This window comes from Carassius carassius, chromosome 6, assembly GCF_963082965.1.
Source record: "Carassius carassius chromosome 6, fCarCar2.1, whole genome shotgun sequence".
Taxonomy (NCBI): Eukaryota; Metazoa; Chordata; class Actinopteri; order Cypriniformes; family Cyprinidae; genus Carassius; species Carassius carassius.
Genome location: NC_081760.1, coordinates 2,380,505 through 2,400,000, shown reverse-complemented (window position 1 = coordinate 2,400,000; position 19,496 = coordinate 2,380,505). Strand labels below are relative to the sequence as shown.

The window sequence follows — 19,496 nt, the reverse complement described above, 5'->3', positions numbered from 1 at the left end:
GTCCACTGCTGTTTCAGGAAGCCCACTCAGATCCATGTCTCCACATTCACTCTCAGTGGCCTGTGAGAGATAACATGTGAGTTCAGAATGATGACGTTCGTAGACATCTGCAGCCTTTGTGACCCGCATTTCTGTTTCCAGAGACTTTGTGACTCTGAGCTGGCTGTGTTTGTACACGCGGTGGATGTTTGTGTGTGCATGTGTAATGCTGATCTGAGGATCAAAAGGTATGTGCGCTTGAGGACTGACATGAATAGGTTATGGAGAGGTGACAGATGGACCACAGAGGAGGGCGGGGGACAGGATTTAAATGTGTGCGAGTGCGTGTGTCCCAGATGTTCACAATAAATCTCTTTCAGGATGCGCTGCTGTTGTGGAGCGTGTAAGGAGATTGCTTCCTGATATAAACTCGCGGAGCGTCTCTTATCACCTGGTAAATATCTGATAGGCTGCTACTTCCTGAATCACTGGCGATGCTGGAATGTGATTGGCTGGAAGTGATATGGGAGTGGCAACTGTCGGAGGGGTGTGGCTTTGAGATGTCGGTAAGAAGCTGCAAGAGACATACATATACCATTATAAAAAGAGGGATAAATAAACAAATAAGAATATATAAATATGTGTGTGTGTGTGTATGTTTGTGTGTGTGTGTGTGTGTGTGTAACTGGTCAGCATTTTCTTGTCACATTTTAAACACTTTTTAGTTCATTTAAATTGTCCTGCAGTGACAAATACATTTTTTAAAAATACAAATAAGTACAAATTATGATTATAGTGCATGTACAATAATTTTTTTAATTACTGTTTAATACAGTTTAATCTGGAGTGTTGCATGTCACATTACAAGACGCTGTTGTTTTATATATATATATATATATATATATATATATATATATATATATATATAATATGCAGAAAAATACAACAATTCTTCCCTGGCACAAGCTTGTGATCATTTGTGCAAACATAGCTTTTTTTCAACTTCTATTTCATCAGGAAACCAAGGATTAATTTTAAACCCTGCGTTAGTGTCAGCACAATTATTCTTTAGTGCAATGGATGATCTGTTCCCACACACACACACACACACACACAAGTTCAGCTGAATGGTGGCATTTTAAAGATTTAATAATCCATCTACGAGTCATTTCAATCATTGGTTGATAAAAATAAACACAAAATGAAGTATTATTGCTAGCAGTTTGGCACAGACCTACCCTTTCCAGGCTCGGCAGTTACCACAATTCCTTGATACAGACAAACACACAGCACCACAAAAAGATCCAAAAAGTAAACTACTGTATGGAATAATGACTGAAGCTTTCATTAATGAATAAACTAAATTAATGATTAGACCAGCGAGCACACACACCAACAACCTACTGTACAGCATACCCTGAGGCTTACTACAGTAAAGTTGATGGGTTCATGTACTGATGTCCTAGATCAGATGGCCTACATACAGTGACCCTACAACAAAATCACATGTAGAATACACTCACGCAACTCAGAAACTCAATAGTGCGGCCCTTTAAACAAACCACTGATATGACTACATGACCTATTACATATCAATAACAAGAAAAAAACAACTTCAAAAACATATTTAAAAAAAGTAAAAATCAAATCAAAAATGTAATTGTATAACATAACCAGAAACTAAATTATGAAGATTAACAATGTGAATAGAACTTCCGAAAAATATATTATCAATTTTAAATTAAATTTAGATTGCACAACAAAGCCAGAAACAAAAGTATGTGAATTTATAACTTAACTGAATTCATTAAACATTTAATTATAAATGTAACTACAATTATGCACATAATTGTACATAAATCCAATAATTTAATACAATTATTTATGTATTGAATTCGAATTTCAATACAATCTAAAATTTTTATTCTGCCCAACTCAGGATATTATTTTCACCTATTAATGGCATATTGAAAATAATACTTTTCAAACCAAAACTCAGTTCACTCATTAAATTCAACTCCTCCCTAATACTTTATAAAATGAAGCATGCATAGCCAAACAAAGAATGCATGCACATCATGTTTATTTACAATTAACTAATGCATGCTTTTGTTTAGCCTGTTGTTGTAAAAGAATTATGCATGTAGTCCACAGGCTTTTGTGTTTCGAGAGAGAGAGAGAGATACTCACAGTCCTGGTCTGCTGTCCCCTGACTCCATAGCCATGAGACCGGACTAGCTGTCTCATAGCCTGCAATACTGAATGCCCTACCATCCGGTGTGCTTACCTCTAAAACATCTTCAGTCTCTTTCTGTAGCACACTGCTCTAACTGCACCTATTAAATCTTCAAATATCTTTCTCCCCAAAGCACTCTCTGTCAGAGACAGCATCCCTCTCTACTGTAATCTACCCATCAGCACAGTAACAGACAGCACTCTAACAGAGGGAGGTTTCATCAGACCCTTCCCCTCTGTCCCATTCACACACACCCCAATGGGAGATCATGGGATTATCAAGAGGGGGGCGGGTTGACACCCACTGCCATACTAAACCAGTCACTAAGGACAAGCATGCAATGATTGACAGCTCACTGAACAATCAGGATGCCACATACATCTGTCAAAATCCCACCCCCCTTCCTGCTGTTGATCAGGTTCATGACAAGTCAGAGGATAATAAAAAAAAACTCATGCAAAGAGACTAAATGCTCAAAGTGTCACAAGGGAGAAACTGAGAGTGACTGAAAAGAAGATAAGAAGCTTTTACCAGATTAGATTTGCCAAGACTATGGCTTTGATCCAAAACCTCCATAGATTGCGGAGTAACATGCTTTACAGACAGTTTCCACCTGCTGAATTTGATGTGTTTGTAGTGTTCTGATCACAAGCAGCCAGCCGAGATATGCATTAAGGTTTACAGCTGGTCTTAACATTCACTATGGTGTTTACATGACAACAAAGTACAAAACATTGACATTTTTTAAAAGTTGTGTCTATGCGGGAACAATGTGCAAACCTTTGCACCTTTTGAGGGAATCAACCTATAAATAGTTTACTTAACACAAAAAAGCTGACAGTGTTTCATCAAAAAAATAAATAAAAAATACACAAAGCAGCATTGAAGATTATCATTCGATAGTATTAAAAAGTAAATTACCTGGGATTTGGAGCATTCCTGCAGTAAGAGAAAATTAAAAACATATTAATACACATTCCATGGGTTAATCTGAAGAAAAAAATACAGTGACGCTTCACAATAGATGAGAAATATGGCAACAAAAAAAAAATGATTCATGATTTTATCATAATTCTTTTTCATGTTGGTTTTACTATGTATGAACGGACCGAGTGGTGTCCTGGAGGCAGAGGGGGCTTGCTGACTGGATAATGATCGACCGTATCAATGATAGTCTGTCGCTCTCCGCACTGGTTTATCTTGCGGAATCTTCTCCTGGACTGACGATGAGATGCTTGTCTTTGGAAATACTCATCGTTGTCATCCACGTAGTCCACCTGAGAGAGACAGATAGTGTATAACCGTATCCTCCTCTAACTGAATGAAACATGGCTTACTTCACAAATACAGGCCTGTGTAACTCACCACAATCATCTCAGAAGCCTCGAGGATGATACACTCACAACCACGACGCAAACTACCCGCAGAACGCTTACCAAAACTGAAATAAAACGACATACATCACACAAAACACGGAACAGGACACAGAGAGGATGCAATGGGGCAAACCGAACGCAATCATACCTGCTGCGGGGCAGAAACATGGATTCCTTTATAAAGACTGAGCCAGACAGCAGGATATACCAGCAGGTCCCAATGTCATCAGGACTGTAACACACACACACAACACTTCTATTTTAATCTATTCTTACGCTTATAGTCTGGGTGGAGAAGTGACCTAACAACACACATGCCCCGTTCGGGAAAGGAAACTAAAGTGATGAATCGTACGAATGTGAGTGAATGCATCTTGCTCAATTTAGTAGTTTCCAGAAGAAAGGGGCTTTCAGTACAGAGACAATAAGAAATATTTTTTTCTATCATGTTGGTGTTCTATCTTTCACTTGGATGTCATAAGTTGCACTGAGTACATATCGTTGGATAAAACAAAAACTGCGTCCGTCTTCATTTCAGTCTGTAAAGCAACAAAACGTGATTATTTACCCACTGTATGAAAATAGCATAACATGTGTTTAGACTGCGATCTACAGGACATACACTGCTGTTCAAAAGTTTAAAGTCAGTATACTTTTTATTGTTGTTTGCATGCTTTGTTTCCCAGATTGAAGTGTGCCCGTTTGAGTAAGCGCTCGCCATGTTCGAGTGCAATACAAATGGGTGAAGGACTGTTGGTGGTCCTCGGGCATGCCATCTGAGGTTAAGACTGGTGGGTTTTAAACTATGCTGAGGAAAACCATTTTGCAAAACACAACTCTCAAGAGTGAAAAGAAGCACATGCCTGATTTTGTGTGTTTTGGAAAAGCACAGACTTTGACAGCCTAGTAAATGCAGGCATTACACCACAGTGAAATTTACTGCAGATAATGGAAGGTTACAGCTAGAAAAAATGTGGGGGGAAAATGGGGGGAAAAGTACATAACTGATGGGGAATGTTCTAGATTTTCATGAGCTACCATGACTTCACTTTTCCATAAGAAACATTGGTCTCCCTATGTTAAAGATTTACTTGAACTGAGAAACTTAAAAAGAAAAATTGAAGTTAAAGGAATGCAATGAACTTTCATAATTTCATATTTTGATTTTAGACTTTTAATATGAATTGCTCTTGGTTATTTGCTTTCTCCTGTCGCCATCTCTCTTACCTCATATATACGCATAATATTTCATTTAGATAACTTCGTATTATTGTATTTAAGTATGATTTCCATGTGGAATCATGTACTTGCATTTCTTTTTTAGTATTAAATATTTTTTTCTTATTTTTCTTTGCATGTGTATATTTGTATAAGATGCCCTGTTTTTGTTTTTAGGCTTTTTTTTTTTTTTACATTCTGTCAAGGGTCTACAGATCTCAAAAAAAAAAGAAATAAAGAAAGAAAGAAATAGCATTTTTGTCTTATTCTAGTGGTTATTATTCCATTTGGGTGCAATGTTGCAATGCATAAAATCCTTCTTGTGACTTGAGTGTGTATGTGTTTGGATACTCACTAGTATAAAACCTCATTAGCTTCATGCTGTTCATATCGAACTGTCTCACACATCAACCTACAGGTGAAATAAACAGTGTTAAGCAAAGCACATCCCTTCTGTAATGCAGTAATGAAAGTCCAAACACACACCCCCACACACACACACACACACACACACACTGTTGTCTCGTACCTAAGCTGGTGCTCCCTTAAATTGGACAGTGCTTCCATGCCATGGAGGTACGAGTACACGATCTGGAGATCCTGCAAAACAGAGACATAGGACGTCATGCTTGCAGAGCTACTTTACATGAATGTTTACTACCGAAAACATCACATTTAGCTCTGTGCCACATGCAAACGTATGCAGTTAACAAATGATTTCTCATTTAGCATTCCTTAAAATTATTTCATTCGGGCCTTTTCCAGAGCGTAAATAATCTCATTCCAGATTTCCTAACTTTTTACACAAATGGCTGCATTTGTCAAGCTGAACAACTCTACCAAAAATACTACAGCAATTGCAAGAAAAGAAGATAAAACTAAATACATTCGCATGTATCAATAACTAAAACTCAATGAGTTAGAGATGTTTTTAGTTCAGTGTTTTCTATATTTAATTGGTTTATTCTATTTTCATTGATGGAAAAATCAATCTGTATGTAGACATGTCTCAAATTTTGTAAACATGGAAAAACTAAAAATGTGTGGTTATTTTAGAAATTTTAGAAAGGCTAAGCAACTTTTTTTTTTTTTATCAGCAGTTTATTGGGAAAAGAGGCTTGGGGGGTGGAGGTGTTTAAGGTTTTATGCCAATGTAGCAATAAATATGAAACATTCCCCAAATTAACCTGCTTTTTTCCCTCTCACAAGACATTTCAAACACGAATGTATTTACACAAAAGCACCAGTAGGAGGTGCCCCATATAAAGGAATTAAACACACCTTTACCAAACACTCTGTACTGTACACATAACCCTCCTTAATCACTATTAAACTCCACCCATCCTGAGTTACGCAGTTAGCATTTAACAAGAATGGAATGTTTGCAGATACTCCATCATTCACTCCTTCACTTTCAGGTCTCTTTTTTCTGACTTCTGTTTTTCCCTCTCTACTTCTGTCATTATTCGGTTCCACTTTTGATACAAGATTAAAGATAATATAGATGTGTCTCGTGACCTAGCAAGTGCCTACCTCTTTGGGCATCTTACAGAAACTTGTTAGATATTCACAAAAAAAAATAAAAAAAATAATATATATTTAAAGTTAGCTACCTGAAGTACACAACTTTTGGTTTATTATAGCAAATACACTCAAGTTGTTAAAGTTTGTTACTGCCACAGTAATGAAATGCTAAGTACACAACAGGACTGAGTGCTTGCAACATATTAGTTTTGTGTGTTTCTGGTCTAACAGATACTGTTCCTCAAATGAGCTTGTCTATGTATGTTTTTGTAAGCAACTATTAAGACAAAATCTGGTGAGAGAAATCATGTCATGGTCAAAGATTGTTCTGTTAATGCATTCTTACAATGAGGTAATACGATCCTATTATGCAAGGACAATCGAGGAAGAGGAAGGAGCTACACAGCAGATATAACCACATTAAAGCTAATTTAGAAACCCTTTATTCACACTTCTGCAGAAAAACTTCAAGCCCTTGAACAAGCACCTTGAACTCAAAAAGACCCAAAACTATTGTCATCAGAGTAACTAATAAGAGACTAAAACCCTGCCAAAAGAATTCATTTTTGGCACAAGCCTTATTTTTTAGCTTGATTTACTAACATGTCAGCTTGCTTAACCCTTTCTTAAAGGGCCGGTCATGCAGTCCTGTCGACACTGGTTTAGTGTCACCAACGAAGCATTTCCTGTGATTTGGTAAGATTTCAAAACTTCACTGATGTGATGAGGTCATACTGGCTGTATCCTGTGCTTATGATGGTGTGATATAAAAAAAAAAACTAAAAAAAAACACACACAATGAGGTTTAAATATTATACATATTATATAGTTATGAGCATGATAATTTACAAGAATTACAGATATTTCATCAAAAACTTTTAATTAATCAAAACTGTGAAACTGCTTCCATCTAGGTTTAAATCACTGATTTTTAATGTGGTCTCAGGAGTTTGGGTCTCACCGTATGTGTGAAGTTAAGTGTGGAGACCTTTAAAGGCCACAACATTCTCACATTTATCTGTACTAGGGGTGTGCAATATCACAATTTTTGATTGTGGATGATAAAAATGTCAATCTGCAGAACTCACTCTATCAGTTTCAGTTCTGGTGCCTCGGTCTCAATATACTGTACAATGCCATACACATTCAAATCAAATGTTAACTCAGCGATAGAGTTACACTCACGGGACATTTCACTTCATAATCACAAAAGTACATTATTTGCATGTGCATGAAAGCCTTGCTGCTTAAACATTTAATTTGCATGCTGTTCTGACATGCGCTTTTTCACCTGAAGCATACACACACTTAAAAGTAGGGCTGTGCGATATTGAAGAAACATGCAATACCTTGTTAAATAATTTAATATTTTATATGCGATATATTAACTTAAGTGTGTAAAATCAATTAAAATTACATTAGATTTATTATTGGAAAAGAAAGCAGCACTACGGCTACTGAAAGAGACCAGAAGTGTTTTAGCATTACATAAAAAGTAATGTCACAAATCTGAAAATGTAATTTTAACATAAATGTGAACAAACAATTAAAAAATTATGCAAAACGTTGACCTCTTGCAAGGTCTTTGATTTAAGTAGCCCATTATTAAAATGATTCAGATATATGCCGTTGCGATATGCATATCGCAATATTTACATTTGCAATATTTCAATATCATGCAGCCCTACTAAAAAGCTTGTCAAACTGCACCTGATTACTGGACTAAGTTATCGTTCATGTCTGACTGTGCTAATAATGTCAAAAACACAATAGGTTTACATATAAACACAGCTGGTTATGTCAAAAGGGAAAGTAAATAGCTGGGAGAAAAACGGATGCATGCAGCTCTTAAAGTGACAGCAGTCTAATAAACATGCTGCTGCTTGGCATTACAGTGATCCAATCCATCCGTCCATCCAAAAGTTTTAATTGTGTCATTTACTCACTCTTGTGTTCGCCCAAGCCTGTATTAATTTATTTTTTGAGCTGAACACACAAGAAGATATTTTGAAGAATGTGGGTAACCAAACAGTTACTGGTCCCCATTGATGTTGATAGCAGGGGAAAAAACAAACAAACACATTTAGTCACTGAGGCCCAGCAACTGTTTGGTTTCCTACATTCTTCAAAATAACTTTCATGTTCAGCAGAAGAGAGAAACTCATTCAGGATTAAAACAACTTGAGAGTGAGTAAATGATGATAGGATTTTCATTTTTTGGGTGAATAAAGCATTTAATATTAATAAAGCAACAAAACACAGAAAGAAAAATCACTCACTGCTCTTGACTGAAGAAGTTTAATACAGTTGCTTTAATAAGAATCAATGTACAATTGATTTACATAGTGTTTTTTTCTTTATATTTGTTCATTCAATTTCTTGAATTCTACTCCTAAAAACTGAAGCACCGTTTGTTTGACCACTTTGGGCCTAAATATCTGCCAATCTTTTTTATTTAAGATTTTGTTACCTTGTAAGGCTTTGTTTTTAAAAAGGGGGAATACGTTTGAATCGTGATAAAAATCACAAATCGTGATTTTCCTGGAACAAAATTGTGATATATTTTTGCCATATCGCAAACCCCTAATCTGTCCCATCAGCCCTCCACAGTAAACTCTCTCAAACGGGACGTCAGAGGAGTCATCATTTCCTTCTCTCCTCCCTGACATTCCAACAACCTTTCTCATGATCTCTGACGCATCCATAGCTCTCATTTACACTTACTACAGTCAAATGAAACTAAATTCAAACTGCCCAATGGGTTCCAGTCAGGGGTGTCGTGCTGTGGCCTGCAATTGGTTGATTTGAGTAGAAGGGAAGAAATGTTTATTCTTGGACGATGGCATTTCCTCTTTGAGAGACAGACACGCACATAGAGTTCTGATTACGGCAACGGACTGAGACGACCCAGTCAAGAGACCAAGGTCACATTTCAGTTGGTTGTAGAAGACCTGGCCACTCAGTTAAATGAATCAAATCTGGAACATATTTACTTGCACACATGTTGGCATGTCCCTTCAGGGTAATTATGTTGGTGTAACGAAGTTGCAGTTCCTCTTCAGTAAAATACCAACAACTAAAATAATTTAAAAATTGTAACTGCATTGTTTACTTCCATTCTATCAAAGTCTGGCATCAGAAGTTTCAAATCAGTAAACTAGCCCAATATGATCTCTGACTAAATCTGAAAATCATCCATTGCAAACAGGGTTTTCCCACTTTTAGACAACTCAATTTGCTAAATGTTTTCAAATAGTTTAGGATGATTGGATCATTCAAATTCAAATTCAGATAATAAATTATTCAGACCAATCTAGTTTATTCATTTATTCATTTATCAATTTTCCTTACAAACAGCACATTACTCATTAACTTGTAAGCAAATTTCACTCTACTCAACAACAATACTGAGTTGACAGAATACTAACAGCTACAAAAACGTTCAACATTTTACACAAATATTTTATTAACATATGTGACTTCCAGGCCTCGAAAAAAAAAAAGAAAAAGTAAAACTCCATGACTGTGGGAACACTCGAGCACGATTCATTTGGGAAACACCGCTTCCTTCGGCTTTCTGTTTGCATTATGCGCCAACTTCCTTTTTGTTTATTTTCAAATTCAAAAGCAAAGTCGTTAACTTTAAATTCTTCAGGAACCTCCAGAGTTTCCGTTCTCTTCAGAGTCCTAAAATCTGTTGGCATCTTGGCAGACTTTTGCACCCCTCCCTCTCCATCCTAAAACTGATATAGCCAAATGACTGGTACTATACATGAACAACACTTCGGCGTAGAATCCTCATTTGAAGACATCAGTATCAGTACCTGTTTTAGCAGATACCTTTAATGAAGTTCTCAGTATCAACTGTATCAAAATGTGCCAATGTTCCTCTACATGAATTAGTCTACAGGTTTTTCTTTACACTTTTTCCTATAAGAATAAACACACAGCCGCCTCAAAATCAAACAACCCGACACATGCTGCAGAGAAAGAAACTTTCCACCCACTTCCCTTTCAGTTCTCTCATGGCTGTGTGCACAGCTGTTTATTAATAAACCATGTGAGAAATTAGAAATAACAATGAGTCACCAACCTCACAAATTAGCAGTGAATATTATTACATTTACACTATTACTGATACACTACAAACACATATTACCGCAAACCTAAACTGCCTTATACCATGGAACAGTACAAAAAAGCACACAGAAGAAACATTTAACATGTACACCATTGCTCTTTGAGATATTTTGGAGTATAATCTATGATCATGAATGGCATTTAAGAAAGTAGCAAGGTACATTTAGAAAGTGCCAAACATTACAGCCACAGCACTTTTCATAAAGGGACAATTATTTACAACATTTAGATCTTAAGAAGGGATTTAATGATGCACCCCGAGCTGGGTGGAAGTCAATATAAATGTGACAATTCAAGTCGGATTAGATGTTTATACAAGCAAAAAAAATGTGTGAAAATTGTATTGTGAAAAATATCGCATCATGTTAAATCCTAAATCATAAGTAACATTTAATAACGAAGATCTGTCATCAATGAAGAGCAGTACATTATAAGCGTTGCATGAAATGTTCTGTTCTAATTCTGGTCCTCTTTTGTATCACAGGCAAACTTTGTGGTAGAGTAAGTCTTTTCTGTAGTCCAAAACAAAGGGCTTTTAGCCCTGAGACATCTCTGATGACACAACACTTGTTTAGAACATGATTCTGTACCTTTCCTATTAAGCGAACTGACAACCCTTTTCAAGTTGTTCTCCTAAGAAAGATCCTGTGAAGATGTAAAGTGAAAAAGTACAAATGAAAACTAAAAAGCTAACGGTTGCCCAGCATCTGTGTTTGTGTGGTTTCGGAGTTTCACAGCACGTTCTGTGTAAAGCATGAAACCCCCCCACCCCAGTGTATCGGGGACAGTGTTAGCAGGTGGCAAAAACCATTATAGCCAGATGGGGAAGGATTTAAGAGCAATGCCACAACTGAGAAACGAGCGCGGCTAAATTGAGCAAAACATTGTCTGAGCTACAGTTCAGATGGTGAATAGGCCATTGTCATCGCGACAAACATCCATATGCATCCTGTACACATATGTGAAAAAAACCTATCGTCCTACATGAATGCAGATTCTGACCCTGAATTACTCACATTCCAGTTAGTCCACTAAAAGCACACGGACACTGTGCAACTAGACGGTTTATGCTGTGGACCTGTGTTACTGGGACGCTCGTTCATTCAAATTCAAAACAGAACAGATCTTATTTGTTCTTGTACACAATATGCATGTACATATTTATGTTAAAAACTCTCTTCTATCGTAGCTTAACTTGCAAAGACAATTCTACGCCAGCAACAGGTTGACTCCTCAATAAGAGCAAACATTTGATTCATTAACCATCTCAGCCAACCTGAGTTCAACAGAAATTGCACTTAAAGGGATAGTTCACCCCAAAATGAGAATTAGCCTATGGAGTAGTTTTATGATGGATGGTTGTAGTTTTTTAGGCTTCAAAATCGGGGGCACCATTTAGTGCCATTATACAGCTTGGAAGAACCAGGAAAATTTTAAAAATAACTGCGATTGTGTTCATCTGAAAGAATAATGTCAGATACACCTGGGATGCCTTGAGGGTGAATAAACCATGGGCTAATTTTCATTTTTGGGTGAACTATCCTTTTAATGACCCTGGAATAACTTTGATTCCATGTAAACATCAACCAGCAGGCAATACTAACTATGAGGCAATGCTGCTCTGGTTCATGTCTTTCCATAACAATCAAGAACTCCTTAAAGCTGTCAGACTCCAGAGAGGAGACACTCTCACACCAACAACACTATTACAGAAACAGACAGTCTTTGCATAAGTGTTCTACCATTAAACCACAAGAGAAAGCAGAAAGGTTACATCAAGTCCACTAAAACTCAAGACAGTCTTTTCAATATTTTTTCTTATGAGAACAAAGCATTGTCTTGAGTCACCATTCCTCTGGAAAATCTCAAAATATCCCACACACTTACAGTGTGGGCTTGAAATACCAAAGCTGAAGTAATGAAAACATTCCTGCTATTAGCCCACTATTTAATTTGACTAAGCATGCATTTACAGAAAGGCTTCAGTTCAGTGATGATGCAGAAGAGGAGGTACATTATCAGCACTGATTAATGCACAGGGTTGAGGAGAACGTGACAGGAGGAGAGGAAAAGCTGACAAGACATTATTATCATTACAGTAATGTGTCAATGCACTAATCAGCACTGACACATCACTTTAATAAAGGGAAAGAGGAACAGAAAAACATCCTTCACATGCTCAACTGGGATAAAAACGGAAACAACATTAACTAAAAATACTCCAATACAAGTTTCACCGCTGACCTTAATGATGTCAGCAAAGTTCTGGGAAAAGAATGAATGGATTCACAGCTGAGAATTAGGCCTCAGACTCAAATAAAAGTTTCTGTGAGGTGTACGAAAGAAAAACAAATAATTACCAACAAAAAGATAAAAAATTAAATAAACTTTAAGTTGGCAGCTACAGCAGGTTTATTTACATGTAAGAAATATCACAGAAATCGAATAATCAAGTGTATAACTAAAACAAGGCATAGTCTTTACTGTATGAATCAAATAAGAGTTGATTCTTATGAATTAAGAAAACTCGTGCATGTCAAGAATTTGTGATTGCATGCTTTGTGCACATACTTTATTTACATGCATATTAGAAACACACTCACACATTGTAAAAAAAAAAAAGTGTTTAACTAGTTAAACATCACTAACATAAATAGCAACTAGGCTTTTTTTTTTTTTATTAACAATAACTAGCGGTAGCCATAAATAATAAGTATTTGGTGGGTTATCAAGATCAGCTGGTCTTTAAATAGTCTTGTGGTATTATGTGCAATAGATAACCGTCAAGAATTGTTTTTTGTTCCCTTTAAGTCTCAAACAACATGTGCTTCTGCATTTCTCTAAAACTCCTTTCAGGAGGTCTTGCTCACTAATGAAATTACACAAAAATAAGCAGGAGGGAAGGAAACGAAACCATTGTTATGAAACCGCAGGGATAATGCATTTCGGAAGAACATGAATCAGTTCCAAAGTCCATTTTTTCACACAATGCCAAAGTAAAATTAGACCATATTAACATTGTTCTTTTGCTCTACAGATCATGTAGATGTAGATCATGTAGATCAACATCACACCTTTTTACTACAAATTGTTATATTTTGTGATATAAATCTGTAAATAGTCAGAGTTTGCCTGGGATCATTGGAGAGCTCAATTTTCCAATCCTTCTTGCTGTCCTAACATTGCCTGAAACGCCCATAATGGATAAAAAGTGATCCGAGCAGATGGTTCTTCTTGAGATTTGATGTACGTTTCAGAAAGCTCAAAACGTTTACCAAACCTTGACAAACAGATGTCCCATATTAAGTCATCATGCAGATGAAACATGACACTTTTATGCCTTGGAGGAAAAAAATATTAGATCTTTCTGTGTGGGTGGCATAAATGTCAAAAAAAAATTCTGCATGGCACAGTTTTTGGTAAATGGAAATTTAATGTCATTATGGCTCACGGGTAACTTTGCATTTAAGGCTCAGAAGCAAGGGTATCAAAATCATTTTCGGATTTATTTGTTCAGCATTGGTGTAAATACACAACATATGATCTTCTGGAGCTTGTACAGAATTAACTTCATGTTCAATATAAGCCAAGAGACTTTAGATGACATTTAAAATGCTGGTAAGTAGTGAATTAGCAAATATTAAAATCAAACATCATATTGACAAAAAAAAAAAAAAACCTGCTGAGCTGGATAACTTCAGCTTTTACAAGTCATCTAAACAAATATTGCCACAAATGTAGACCTAAACAAAACCATCAAATGAGTAATAAATGTATAATATATATTATGTACAAATCATTCGATGTTTATAAAGTTTATAAAATTTACAATGAGGAACAGGGTTGCTTTGTGGCAGCTAAAATAAATGTAAATATTATAATAAATATTTGAAAAAAAATGATTGTGAACTTTTGCTCAAATTAATAGTACTCTTGTCAGATTATATTCAGCCTGAGATTTGTAGCTTTGAACCCTCTGCTCTTAAGTGTTTTCATGAAAATATTAACAATAATAAATAAAAGTCAACAAAAATCTGTTAGTCCCACTCTAGTCTGATTTAAGAGATTACAACAGATTGAGTCTTACAATTAATTAACACCAAAACAGGAATTTAAGACTAGCCTAGTGGCTAGATTTCAACCTGTCAAGTTGTTTTTGCTTTTTGGTTTCTCTCTCTTGTTCCCTCTTCCTCTCTTTCTTCTGCTCCTCTCTTATCTCAGTACATCTCATTCTTCTGCTCTTTTCCTGTTGATCTCAGCAGCCAGCACACCATTGCAAGACTCATTACATCGGGAAGTGACACCTTAAACTCTAAAGCCTGTGTTGTACACACACTTGCTCTAATATGACTGTGCTCAAGGACATAAAATATAATAACTTGCTGGGGAACACAGACAATTGGTCACATACAGTAACTAAGGAGAGAATAGAGTTGCAGGTGAGGGCAAAGCTTTAATATCCAGATGTGTTTACAAATGGATAAGAGCAAACGACACACAAACACACTTCCTTACACACACACACAGACCACAGTCATGAGAATGTTGTGCACAGACACAATCACAAGAATGGTTCAGTGCAGCTTTCCGCTCTCATTGTGGGCATCTGGTATCTTAACCATGTATGAAACTGAATGAGCATGTGAAATATAGAGTGCAGGAAGAGAGAAAAAAGAGATTGAGATAAGATATAAACACAAGGCAATTGATTATAGTGTGAATTAGGGAAGAATGATATTCTTGTTATTGTCAGTTATTTTACATGCATTATATATCTCAGAAACATAAGTACAGTGATTTCATTTGGCGGGTTTTTATCTTGCAAGTAAGAAAGTGTTAAAACCTCTTACTCAAACTGTGATTAAAGATTTATTTGAATCAGCACAAATATACTGTACTGCACAGAACTAGTGGAAATATTTCTGCATATGACTCTAATAGCGTGACTAATACATTGACCTGTGCGACAGTTTCACAAACATCTGAGGCCCTGACCATAAACCAACTGCAGCAATGGTACGTTTGCTTGTCTACATGATGGCATCTGTGCAACTGCTTACAGTAAACGATAAAAAAGAAACAGGAAAATGGCAAAACAATTATTAAACAATTGCCTATTCCTGTCCTTTCTCCCACCACTGCATCTCTCTATATACTACTTTGCAAGAATCTTAGTTTCAGTGGACTAGACTAATACTGCTAATTTATTATTGAGCTGACACTTAATCAAAGTGACAGCCACAAAACACCTTTTACTGAAATCTGGGCATTTCCAGTTCCAACCTTTAGCAGATTTAAATATACAACAACCCCTTTTGGTTACTTCCCCAGATTTCTAACTAACAGTTTGCAGTCAGAGACACAATGCAATTACTTAATTATGCAAAAGTTAGTACACAACGTCAAAGCTGCAATAATGTGTTCAGAAGGTGTTAGTGCGTATATCATCATTTATTTCACACCGGCCCAACAGTGGCTTTTGGGTTTCTCTCAGCTTGAGACTCCTGGAAGTCAGAGGTCCTGATCCGTAATCCTGTCTTGGATTTATTTAGTGGTGTACCTGAGCACATCACACTCAGAAGTGTACAAACAAACTGTGAATTCCTTTAAGGAAGTGCTTTAATTCTTCATGGCAGCACAAAGAGGCCCAGATCTGAATGGCCTACACTACATTCCTCACATTCTTTTGATTCATTAAATTTCTGGGCTTGAAACTCACAACCCAAAAGTCCCACACACACAACTCAAATGTAGTTTTAAGCGGCCACAGACGAGAGGTTCAGTGTGCTCAGACATCCATACATTGCTGGTCGTTTACAGAGCTGCTGGGACTCTTAATGAGCTTGTGGTCTGGGGCTAAATGCTGTGGAGACATTTGTTTATTTCAGATGGTTTAAATAAAGATGATTTAGTCTGGACTGAAGGGCAAGGTGAGGAAACGCTCCCTTCTGACCGATGAGTAATACGTGTCTAGAAACAACGTCCTTCCAACTCTAATGAGTGTCTATATTAAGCAACGCTTAAAAAAACCCTGTGGGATCTGATTATGGGATCTGATTATGTGGAACAAAATAGCAACTTGATCAACTGCATAATAAAGGGACACCACAATCCCTAAAAAAAAAAAAAAAAATCGAACTGGAGATTGTGGGGCCTTTAATCAAGGTCTAAATGAAACAATGTATTCAATTCCACTATAAGATGGTTTTATTTAGACGTTTTAAGTCAACTATCCTAATGAAACTATTTCAAGTGGATTTAAAATGTTTAAATGAAACAAGCTAAACTGTGTCCTTGTGTTGTATATAAACTGTTGTATTAACTGTTTGTGGTTTCTAGTTGCACAATCTGATTTACTGAGATAGCTTAAACTGTAACAGTTTTTTTTTTTTTTTTTTTCATTATAAGTCAGCCTGAGTTATATAACACGTTTTCTACTGAGGAAAACTTTTCTAGTTGTATACATTGTTTCATTCAGCGTGTCGACAGTCTCTCAGAACTGCTACAGTGTAGCAACCAAACTAAAGAAACAATCAATCAATCACAAACGCACAAGCTGACTCGAAATCTAGTGTGTTCCCTATCTAGGCAGCATTACTGCAGTGGTCTGGTCTCTCACCTGTTGCGTTCTCTCGACAGGATTCTTGATGATCGCGTGACGGAAACTATTGTCCACATATGACGCCATTCTGTCCGCGTGCATTCACATGCAACAAAAGATCTCCTTTAGTAAAGCTCGAACATTGCTTCTAACGCTTCCGAGTCCTTCGTTTAAGCAGAGCCTTAATCTGTAAAACCCCATGCGTCCCTCAAAGGCAAAAATGTCCCAAAGAGGGCCAGTTTCCGAGCCCCGGGCTGGAGTTGTTTTCAATCCTCGGGTAACAGTAACGTTAGATCCTGGCAGTCGCGTACAGTACAGATCACAATATTTAACGTTACACCGTCAAACGTTAATGGCATTCAATAATATAATAAAGAAAAAGAATAAAAAAGAAAGGGTAAAGACTAGGGGGTAACAGAATCACGTTTTGGCCAGTAACATCATTGAAACAGCTATAGACGTCTATAAAGCTCTGCGCATTGGCTTGTGTCTGATTGGAGGTTCACGGTTCTCCGTTGTTTCGGGGTGGTTGTTCATCACTCCGTGAGTCTCTTCAGTCGCGGCGAAAGCGAAAGCCGACACTAAGTGTCCGATAATCCAAGTTAGAGTAGTTTAACTAAATTACGTGCGTCCATAGCGACTGCGCAGCGGATACCGGACGGACGGACGGACGGGCGGGGTGAAACTGGACCGATGACATCGCCGTGATTCACAAGAGTTGAATATAGATATTAAACAGCCGGATTCTGGCGCCTCCAGTGGACAACAAGTTCTGCCAAACTTTGAGTCAGAGCTGTTACAGAGGAGAGGCGACCAGTGGAAAACAAAGCGCTTTACAAACCCAGAAAACGTCCCTAAAACATTTTAAACTCTCAAATGTTTTTAATTTTGTATAATAATTAATAAAATATAATTAATTGGAAAAAATGCACGCAACAACACTAAGAAGAACTGATCCTCAATATTGAGTAACAGTGCATGTCATATGTATATTGTTTTAAATGCCGCTTATTCGTTTATGAGAAGGACCCAAGTAAAGTACGCATGCGCAGTTACTTTCCACTGACAATGCGCTGCACGTGTTCTTAATTTTTGGTTGATATAATCCATGTGGAAATGTATAATTTCCATGTCATTTTTTATTTTCATTCAAGTTTCATTTAGATTTGTAGTTCAAATAACTAGGTTGGTAAAATAAATGTATTTTAAAGTTTAGAATCACATAGCCTTTGGAGAGTGTGTGCAATTGTACAGTGAAAATTACTCTAAAGCACCACCTAGTGTCCAATCTTCTCAAATAGGGTCCAACATGATGACATGTACATGAAACATGTAGAAACGTTGGACACAACTATGGGGCACCATTGTGCCAGAGCAAGCATCACAACAGAGGAACCTCAAGGTTGATCGAGGTAAATATGTGCAAATCTATAGGGTCCCATGTTTTATGAAGCCTCGGCCCCCAAATCATTAATATAATAAAATAAATAATTACAAAATAATTTTTCAGGACTTATTTCGAACCTGTAACATTAGGCCTATTCTAAAGTGAAAATATTGGGAGAATTATTAGATTATTCCTCAAGAATTACTTAGAACCTGAAACAGTATTCTAAAGTGAAAACATAGGGAACCCATTAGTAATTAATAAATAATTATCAAAAAATTCTGCAGGACTAATTTTGAACCTGAAACAGCAGGCCTATTCTAAAGTGAAATTATAGTGAACCCTTTAGTAATTAATAAAGAATTATCAGATAATTCATATTTTATTTAGTTTTAACATGTATACTGCCCACATTTAAACTAATTTAAAAAACATCACATTTAGAAAAACTTAAACATTTAGAAGCAAACAAAATGCATATTTCATTTCCATTATAGGCTAATAAGTGGACTGTAACAAAGTTGCTACTGTAGTAGTACTTTGTACTTGTCCTTTTACGCAAGTGATTATTTGCGTATAACTGTTCATTAGTAGTTACTGTCGGGTCTCGGGGCTAATCACCTGTCTTTTTGGTGTGGGTGTGTGTGTGTTGGGATGGTTTGACAGCTCACCGCGTCTGCCTGTTTGTGTTTTCCCCGCCTCCCTTGTTTCCCCGTTGTTAACCTTAATTGCTCGCCACCTGTTCTCTATGTCCTTCTAATTTTTTCCCCTTTATTATTCCCTGTGTTTCACTGTCTATTGTCAGACTGTTGTTATTCATTCCAATAGCTCCGATCATCTAGCAGCTCTTTGTACTCACCTTGTCGTGTCTTGTCCTCAGGCTCCAGTGTGTTTAGTTGATTCCTCTGCCCTTGTTCTTACAAGCCTTGAGCTCCTAGTAGCTTCCAGCTGTTCATCCCTCCGGTTCGGCGGTTATACGTACTTCTGTGAGACGTGACTCATCTGCTACTCATCCTGTCACTGCGAGTGTAACCT

At 36.8% G+C, this 19,496-nt stretch overlaps 1 protein-coding gene across 5 annotated transcripts in view; it reads right to left on the bottom strand.

Annotated features, from left to right (window-relative positions):
• Nucleotides 1-17,438, bottom strand: part of LOC132142205 (rap guanine nucleotide exchange factor 2-like) — a 37,213-nt gene extending 19,775 nt beyond the window's left edge. For all 5 annotated transcript variants that reach the window (XM_059551881.1, XM_059551885.1, XM_059551883.1 and 2 more), the window contains exons 1-9: nucleotides 17,093-17,438; nucleotides 5,339-5,409; nucleotides 5,165-5,221; nucleotides 3,740-3,823; nucleotides 3,581-3,656; nucleotides 3,325-3,492; nucleotides 3,137-3,154; nucleotides 431-553; nucleotides 1-60 (exon numbers count right to left, since the gene is read on the bottom strand). The exon at nucleotides 1-60 is cut by the window's left edge and continues 118 nt beyond it. In XM_059551881.1, the coding sequence (XP_059407864.1) occupies nucleotides 1-60; nucleotides 431-553; nucleotides 3,137-3,154; nucleotides 3,325-3,492; nucleotides 3,581-3,656; nucleotides 3,740-3,823; nucleotides 5,165-5,221; nucleotides 5,339-5,409; nucleotides 17,093-17,176 (741 nt within the window). In that variant the 5' untranslated portion in view covers nucleotides 17,177-17,438. The remainder of the gene's footprint in view (nucleotides 61-430; nucleotides 554-3,136; nucleotides 3,155-3,324; nucleotides 3,493-3,580; nucleotides 3,657-3,739; nucleotides 3,824-5,164; nucleotides 5,222-5,338; nucleotides 5,410-17,092) is intronic.
• Nucleotides 17,439-19,496: the final 2,058 nt, after the last annotated feature.